Source organism: Galeopterus variegatus, unplaced genomic scaffold (assembly GCF_000696425.1).
Source record: "Galeopterus variegatus unplaced genomic scaffold, G_variegatus-3.0.2 Scaffold6235, whole genome shotgun sequence".
NCBI lineage: Eukaryota > Metazoa > Chordata > Mammalia > Dermoptera > Cynocephalidae > Galeopterus > Galeopterus variegatus.
The window spans coordinates 62,042-70,740 of NW_007732346.1; the positions used below are offsets into that span (position 1 = coordinate 62,042).

The 8,699-nt window shown below is 56.3% G+C and overlaps 2 protein-coding genes across 9 annotated transcripts in view; both read right to left on the reverse strand.

The window, feature by feature from the left end:
- UBA52 (ubiquitin A-52 residue ribosomal protein fusion product 1) overlaps positions 1-186 on the reverse strand; it is a 3,484-nt gene extending 3,298 nt beyond the window's left edge. For both annotated transcript variants that reach the window (XM_008590625.1, XM_008590624.1), the window contains exon 1: positions 127-186. The gene's annotated coding sequence lies outside the window, so the exon portion shown is untranslated. The remainder of the gene's footprint in view (positions 1-126) is intronic.
- Positions 187-1,345: 1,159 nt separating this feature from the next.
- The window catches only part of KXD1 (KxDL motif containing 1), an 8,291-nt gene continuing 937 nt past the window's right edge, over positions 1,346-8,699 (reverse strand). For 2 of the 7 annotated variants that reach the window (XM_008590626.1, XM_008590627.1), the window contains exons 2-6: positions 5,906-6,027; positions 4,770-4,922; positions 3,241-3,287; positions 2,090-2,311; positions 1,346-1,874 (exon numbers count right to left, since the gene is read on the reverse strand). In XM_008590626.1, the coding sequence (XP_008588848.1) occupies positions 1,816-1,874; positions 2,090-2,311; positions 3,241-3,287; positions 4,770-4,922; positions 5,906-6,006 (582 nt within the window). In that variant the 5' untranslated portion in view covers positions 6,007-6,027 and the 3' untranslated portion in view covers positions 1,346-1,815. The other 5 variants (XR_551841.1, XR_551840.1, XM_008590630.1 and 2 more) reach the window with 5 other exon arrangements.

Consider the following 8,699-nt stretch of genomic DNA (forward strand, 5'->3'; position numbering starts at 1 on the left):
GACCCGAGCCTCGGCCTCGCGCGCCCCGCCCCGCCGCCCACAGCCCTCGTGGGCCGGCTCAGGGCCGCCCCCCGCAGCCCCGACCCGACCGGCCCGAAACGAGCCCGCACAGCCTCGGCCACCAACCCGCTCGGCCGCCTCGTTGAAGAGAAAGAGGGCGGCGGAACCGGAAACCGCGGCGCGCTGCTGAGAGCGCCTGCGCATGGGGCACGCCACGCGCCTGCGTCACAATCCACGCCCCGCCCCGCCGCCATGTTAAGTGCTGGCGAGCGAAGCCGCGACGCGTGCGGGCGGGCTGTGCCCGCGGGTTTCCGCTGTGGGATCCGCACTCCGGGTCACGTGAGCGGAGGGCCTCACCTCTGCAGGTGTTGCGGCCCCCTGTCTCCGGGCCTCCAACAGCTGCTGGCACTTGGCGGGACTCGGAGTACTTGAGCAGAGCGGCGAATGCTTTCTGTTAAAGCACAGGCACCCCGCGGAGGACCTGCGGGTCCAGGATGCAGGGTCGGGGCAGGGAAGGTAGGAGGCTCAGGGGCCGAGGTAGGAGACCCCGGGAGCCACCGGAGGCTGCTAACAGTGGAGACGGTTATCAGAAAGCTCTCTGGCCGCCGTGCACGGAAGGGTTTCAGGGCCGAGCGTACAGGAGCAGAGAGAGCAGGTGAGACAGGTGCATTCGCCCAAGAAAGGGGGACGGGGAGTAGTGAAAGGTGCCGGTGGGACCCAGGTCTGTTTTGGATGCAGGACCGAGACTTGGGGAAAGTGCCGGGCGCGGGAAAGAGGTGAGGACGGAGAAGTTGTCTGCAAGACTGGCAGCCTACTTCTTTATTTCCTCGGTGGGACCCAGGTCTGTTTTGGATGCAGGACCGAGACTTGGGGAAAGTGCCGGGCACGGGAAAGAGGTGAGGACGGAGAAGTTGTCTGCAAGACTGGCAGCCTACTTCTTTATTTCCTTGACCATTTCCCAGGGCCCGCTATGTACCACGCAATAGCAGACACATTCGTGTCTGGGAAAATGCCTTTATCATTTCTGAGTGTCCAAAGATGAGGGGACGACTCAGGGACAGTGTCTAATGGGGAGCGGGACCCAGTCAGGCTCCCTGAGTTCACCCTGGGGCTGAGGCCTGGAGAAGTTATTCAAGGAGGTGAGGGAACAGAGTTGCAGGCAGAGTGAACAGCACATGCAAGGAACTAGGTGGTCATGGGAACTTGAGTTATAGCTGCCACCACAGGGGACTCCCACCAAGAGCAGCTACGTCTCCTGTCTCAGTGGTGCCTGGTCCCCTGCCCCATACTCAGCACTTGTGCACCTTCTGGGCACCAGGGCCCAAGGATGGAAGGAAGCCACAGCTGGGTGTAAGCTTCCCTTTTTATTGATGAGTCTTTTTATTGATAACTTCTCAACAGCATCTGTAAACATCGGATACAAAAATATTCTGTTAAACTCTTTTCCAAGGTGACTCGGCTTGCTCCACGGAGTCCTGCTAGGCCCCCAAGGCCACATCTCTGTCCAAAGAAACACAGGCCTCATCAGGCTCAGGGCTGAGTGGATGGCCAGCCTCCGTCTCAAGCCTTTTACCTGTCTCAGAAACCCCCTTGAGAGACCAACCGGAGGAAGTATTTGAGACTTTTGTTGGACGAAGGGGCAGGGAAACCAGAATTAATGGGTGCAGGGGTGGGCTGGGGTGAACTCCTATGTGACACTGCTCGTCCACTTCAAGGAGGTCCTCACCAGGGGGCAAGGGACATCTTGCTCTTGTGTCTGGGAACCTTTTAAATATTGTTCAGAGCCGACCGCAGGCCTGGCTCTGGAAAAGTTCCCTAGTGCCCAGCTCCGTGACTCCAGCTGGGACGGATGTGCCCTGGCATGGCAGAAGTGCCTGCAGAAGAGAGATGTTCTTAGGGAGGAAGGAGCGAGAATTAGAGACCCCCAGGAATCCCACACCCCTAGGAAGGGAGCCCTGTATGACAGAAGAGGGTGGCAAAGATGATGATTCTGAGGCAGGGTTACCCACTGCCACCTCAGACACGTGGGTGGTGGGGGGAGTGCCGCCGCCCTGAGACCCCATGGTGTGCAGGGAGCAGGGCTACTCGCCCAGCATCTCTTCCTCATCAGTCTGGCTGTGGCCATTGACGGCAGGGGAGCCAGGCCGGACGTGGGACAGGTCCTCAAAGCCGGGGCTAAGGGAGGGTGAGACGGTGTCAGGGCTGGTGTCACACGACCCCGTGCTCTGTTCTGAGGTGGCAATGGTGGTTGTGGTGCTGGGCGGGATGGGGTCTTCATCCTCATCCTCCAGGAATGACGCCTCCGGGATGTCTGGGGGAAGGAGGCCCAGGAGTTGATTCAGTCACCTTGCTGGGCCCTGTGATGTGAGCCTTACTGTGCATGTGACCCAGCAGTTCTCCATACCTCATCAGGGCATGACTCAGCCCTTTTTACAAAGGAGGAAACTGAGGCCCAGGCAGGTAAGAGGCTGTCCTTTAAGATGAGGTGAGGTAAGGACACAGGCTCTGGGGTTAGGCTGACATGGGCCCTAGGGGTGAGGAGAGCCTGGCCCCGTCATTCCCGCCCCTCCCCCCCACTGTGTCACCTGGGCCAGGCACCTCACCTGCCCTCTCCTCAGCTCCTTGCTCTGTAAACTAGGAGTCTACACCCTGTGGTTGTCAGCATCCCTGGGATGGAGAGCTGTTGGCCCATTCAGCAGATGGGGTGGACTGAGGCTCAGCGTGGGGGAACCCTTTGAAGTGGCGGTGACACAGAGTGGTGGCCCAGAGCACTCTTGGGTTGTGAAGCCAGACAGACATGAACTCGAGTCTCGCTCCTGCCCTTTCTGGCTGTGCTTCCTCTGACAAAGTCGCGTCCCCTCTGAGCCTCAGTTTCCCCTTCTGTGAAATGGGGATATTCGCAGCCCCAACCTCAGGGGTTGTTGGTAACAGCCTAGCTTAGGGGTACATGACACTGAGACAAGGACTCTCATTGTGCTTGTCCACATTCCCCTGTGCAACCACCCCCCAGGAAAGGGACCCTGGTCCAAGCACCTGCTGTGCAGGCTGCTGAGAGGACCAGGCCAGCACCCCCGACCCTGCCCCCTGCCCCAGGTCTCTCTGTACCCACTGCCCACTAGGGCCTGGGCTCAGTGTCAGCCCCTAAGGTGACTTTCCGGAAGCCAGCCCTGGGCTGAGGGTGCTGGCATCCTCAGGCACAGAGGCTAGATGTGGGGCACAGGAGCCTGGGGTGACACTTACGGCTGAAGGCCTCCGGGTGCTGTCTGGCCAGTTTCCCTTTCAATGTCCTGTGGGGAAGGGAAGGCACACAGGGCTGAACCTGCCGAGCAGACAGGCTGGGCCTGGTGCTGGCCAGGAACCCTTGCTGCCAGCTCTGGGCAGGCAGCAGGAGCCTCCCCTCACCGTCTGTTATATCACAGCTGCTGGCTCTGGGGAGGTGCTCAGCCTGGCAGTCAGGACCCTGAGAGCCTCCCAGCAGACCTCCCACCCCAGGGTGGGCATCAACCACCCCACTGTCATAGAGCCTGGGCACTGGCTGGGCCCTCTACCTGCAGTGCCCTTCTTACATCTAACCCCCTCCACACTTCGGATGCTTCTTTCCTTTTTTTTTCGTCTTTTTTCGTGACCGGCAACGGATCGCAACCCTCAGTGTCGCGCCCGTACCGGACCGGGACCGGCAACGGGATCGCAACCCTCGGCGTTGCTCCCGCACCTCGCTCAGCCAGTGAGCGGCCGGTCTGTATGTGGGATCCGAACCCTCGGCGGGAGCGCCGCCGCACTCCCAAGCGGCACACTGTAGCAGTGAGCCACCGGGCCGGCCCTGCTTCTTTCCTTTTTAAGCTGTCTGATTTTTGTCTTTTCCTGAAGTAATGCAGCCATGTTTACAAAGAATGGCAAAGGGGTCTTTAGAGCATAATCTCTCACCCTTCACTGCAGCCAGCCAGCCCCCTATAAAGACCACCATGGCTGGTGCCCTGTACACAACTGTGTGGATACGCTTATTCCTTCCTGATAAGGGTGATAGGGATATGCACCCCTGGGTACCCACCCTTGGGGTTCCTGCCACCTGCACACCATGCCTGGGCAGCTGGCCTGGTGAGATGCCACAGAAAAGATGTGCTTTTAGAAAGGATTTAACCAGCCCATCTCGTGATTTCCGCAAGAGATTGCTCAATAAAACATGTTCTCCTCACTCTTTAGCACCTGCTCCCCAAGTCTGCCAGTGAGGGCAGCTGTCCCCCCGGGACACAGTCTGGCAGAAATACTGCTGTGGCACCAGCTCGTTCTGGGCCCGGGTGTGCCAGCTGCGGCTGTTAGTGGCAGCAGTGATGGCACAAGCAGCCCTGGGGGCCACGTTGAGTGTTGTTGTTGCCGAGGGACGTGGACATCGTCTTTCCTTGTCCTCACAGAAACCAGCTTGGTAAGGACCCATAAAAACTGGAAATCTCATTTCCCTACTGAGAGGACACCTGGGTGGGGGCCGAGAGGGGTGAGTGGATTGCTCTTCTCTGTGTACCGTTTCCTGTCTTGTACATTATGTGTCCAGTGCTGTGTGACATTCTCGAAAAAGAAATAAAATTTAAATTAAAAACCTTCAAGATTTTTATCCCAGAGTTTAGATCTTCTTGGACACTTAAGTGTGCAATGAAGCCTTGTAAAACAAAGAAGTGGAATCTCCCCTTCTCCCTGTTATGTTGCGGAAACCAAATCTCAGATGGGGAGGTGGAGGCAGAGGTCAGCTGGGCTGCGGGATGGGGCCAAGCACCCACCTGATTCTGCGGAAGATGCTGTCCAGGTCCCGCTTCATCTCCACCAGGGTCCTTGTGTGGTGCAGGAAGCGCTCACTCATCTGCTGCAGGCGGGCACTGGACAAGCTGTTGAAGTTCAGCAGCATCTCATTGGTCTTCTCAAAGCGGTCCAGCCTGATGGCACAGAGAAAGCATGAGCTCCCCCACCAGCCTCCAGGGCCCTCCCCAACCTGGCCCTGCCAACTGGTCATGCTAAGCTTGTGCCATTTGCATATCCTTTATAGTTCTACCTGCTGTGTGAGCTATCAAGCGAACTCCTATTCAATCTTCAAAACCCCACTCAAGTGGGTCCTTCTCATGTAGGCTTCTCTACCCCCTCTAACTATCAGACTCTGCTCCTCCTTTGACCCCATTAGCACCAGGTTGTTCCTTTTGCCCAGCCCCAACACCACGGGCCCTGGAGGGTTTGCGTCTGGCTTTAACTCCCCTCAGTCTGGGATTTCCTCAGGAGAGAGATGGGTATTGCTGAAACCCAGGCACACCTAGCACCCCCAGCACATGGTGAGAAAATAAGGAAATCGGGTCTGTGCTGTGCTGCAAGTGGAGGACGGGGAGAGTCTTTAGCTTGAAGACACAAATGTGAAGCTCCGGGATGTGGTGCTTCCACTCCAAGGCCGTATCAGCCTTGCCTCCCCACAGGGCAGGCTGCAATCAGGGTAAGGGCTCCGTGGCCAAAGAGCCAAGCCCCAGTGAGGGCAAAGGGCATCCACACCCCCTCCAAGAGACCCCAGACACTTTGCAGACACAGCATGGGCTCTGAGAGACCAGGTCCCCAAAAGGAAGTCAGCCCACTGGCTCTTTAAAACCCCCTGCAGCCCCTTCTGGTCCCTCCAACTCTCCCCACCCCAGGTTTTGGGACAGGAGCCCCTGCAGCCCCCGCCAAGCCGTCCACAGCTGCAAAACCTTCCCAGAGCCCTGCTTCCTGTGCCAAAGCCTCGCCTCCAGGCCAGGAAGGAATTTACTTTGGAGCCAGCCGGCAGATTTGCTCATTTCCTTCATTTTATCACCAGTGTGGGCCCGGGGTAGGGGCGGGCAGGGCAAGAATGTTGGCCAGTGAGTGGATTCCTTCCCACGCACGGACCACAGCCACCACTGACATGTTCTTCTGGGCAAGGATGATGGCATTGACGTCGTCTGTGTTCACCATGCTCAGGATGCGGCTACAGAAGACCCTCGAGGCCGAGTCCGGGGGGTCCATCTCTTTCTCCTCCTCCGCTGCCTGAAACAGGTGGGAAAATGGGAAAGTGAAGTCTTTGGTCTGCACCACTCACCAGGGTAGGTGGGGCAAAGAGGCGGGGCCAGGAAACCTATGGGCTGGGGTCTGACCCAACACTGCAGTGGGGATGTGTGACCATGACTCAGTCTTGCCACCTGAGCCTCAGGTTTGTCATCCTGGGAACCTAGAGGTATTGGGAAAACTAAACGAGGTCAGATTTGTAACCTGCACCCAAGCACATTAGGATGCCATCACCCCCCACCCCCACCTCCACGACCCAAGGCCATGGGCACCTTTCACCTGCACAGATCTGCCAGCCTCCTCTCTCATCCTCCTACACTTGTGCCTGCTCTCCCCACTAGCAGGATATTCATGGCCGCCTAGTCAAATCGTGACTATTGCCAATGGGTTACCTCTTCCTGAAATTATTTTACTTGACCTGTTTGCCTGTTGCCCCCACAGCAGTGTCAGCTCCAAGAGAGCAAAGATGTGTCTGTCTCCAGAGCCCGGCCTAGAACCTGGCTCACAGTGAGGGATCACCAGAACCTTGTTTTGGGAGGCAAACAGAATTTTACAAACTCAGCTCTGACTCTAGACTTTTATTAGCAAATTAAAGCCAAGAATGTCAGGCACTTGCAGCCAAGCTATGGGCCCCAGCAACCCAGATGGCTCTGTGGTTCCCAGTTTCCCTGGCACAAACATGACCATCTGGGTGGGCGGAGGCTTCCCAGAACATGCAGGGCAGGAGGGGCCACAGCAATGACCCTCCTGGGGAGTTCAGGAAAAATCTGGAATCCTGATATAACTTGGCTCTGGGGCCCATTTAATGACAGAAAGGCCTACTTGCAATTGGTTAAGATTCACAGGATCAGGAGAGGTGTTCAGAGCCCACTTAATCTACTCTCCCATTTATCGAGTACCTACGTATGCTAAACAAGGCACCAAGTTCATATACTGGGAACTGTTATCATCCTTATGTATAGACAAGAAAACAGGCTCAGAGAGAGAGGAACTGGGCCATGATAACCCAGACAGTGAGTCTGCATCACAAGAAATGCCCACAGCCCACGGGTTCCACAAAGGTGTGAATCTGAATAGGTGTGCAGTAGCCACCCCTGATGGGACAGCTGCTGCTTATAGCAGCCAATTTGTGCCCGACTTCTGATTTTTTCCCAGGAGAAAAACAGAAACAGGAACGTGTGTGTGTGTGTGTGTGTGTGTGTGTGTGTGTGAAAGAAATCATGTCATTTACAAATGTTAACAACTGATTTTTCCAAAACGCCATGAAGGCCAAGAGTATCTGTCTGTGCCCTGAATCTAGCTGGTGGTTTGCATCCCCTTGCACACCTAAGCTGCCGCACCTGGTGAAACCTCGTCCCTCTTAACAGTCACTATGTTTATTGAATTCCAATTACATGCTCATGTCATTTACAAATGTTAACAACTGATTTTTCCAAAACGCCATGAAGGCCAAGAGTGTCTGTGCCCTGAATCTAGCTGGTGGTTTGCATCCCCTTGCACACCTAAGCTGCCACACCTGGTGAAACCTCGTCCCTCTTAACAGTCACTATGTTTATTGAATTCCAATTACATGCTAGGCAGGGGCATTCAGTTTCTACATTTCCAAGAAGGCATGATCTTGTATAAAGAGAACACTTGGATTCAAAGGGCAGAGCTATGGGGGGGAGGCACGGCTAGTGCCTGCCAGGTACAGTATTTGGACCTACGGAAATAAAGTTCTGCTTTAAAGCGGGGCTCTTTCCTGTTTCTGGCTCCCAGATGTGAGGGCTGAGGGGTTCATGGCAACCCCCACTCCCCGCCCCCCGCAGCTGCTTATCTGAAGAAACCTTCCCTGACTACTGCTAGTCTGGTCCACACACACTGTCGAAATGACAAAGCAAGAGCTCTGGTCACTGCGCCAAATACATATATGGAAGAAACACGCTGACAAGGAGGCTGTGTGACCTTGAGAGAGTCACTTCACCTCCCTGAATGACTTTTCTCATCCACAAAATGGGAACAAGAATCAAGATCTCATAGTGCTGGCTGTGGGGACTGAAACCAACGGTGACAAAGAGCAGACCTCAGGGCAGGCAGGCTGTTTCTCCAAGGGCAGTGTGAAGTGCGGTTCCGTCCCGGGAACCAGCATTTTAACAAGGGCCTCCTAGGCGCTTCCAAGAACATGAGCAAACACTAGTACAGCACTTCATTTAACCCTCAAACACTCCCACAAGGCAGACACTATCATCTCCGAGGGGAACTGAGGCTCACGGGGGCGGACTCAGTTGCCCAAGATCACAGGACGAGGCAAAGAGAAGCCACGGTTAAATTCAGGTCATTTAATAAAATTTAACACGGCGGCCCAAGCTAAAAAAAAAAAAAAAAAGACACCCAAGTGGGGCGGGGCTCGAATGTCCCCTCACGCCCCGCTCCCCCAAATCGGGGAAACTGAGGCACAAACGGGCCAATGCCCGGCTCCGGGTACACGGCACGATCTGAACGCAGGTGGCCACAACTCCCGCGTCCCGGACCTGGATCCGGCCCACGGCGCTGCCCAAGCATCCACTGCGCAGACGGGTAAACTGAGGCCTGTGCGCAGCAGGCGTGCCCAGGTGTGGCCAGCGACGCGCCCCACCCCACGGTGGCCCGGGGGCCGCGCCCGACCCGGCCCGGCG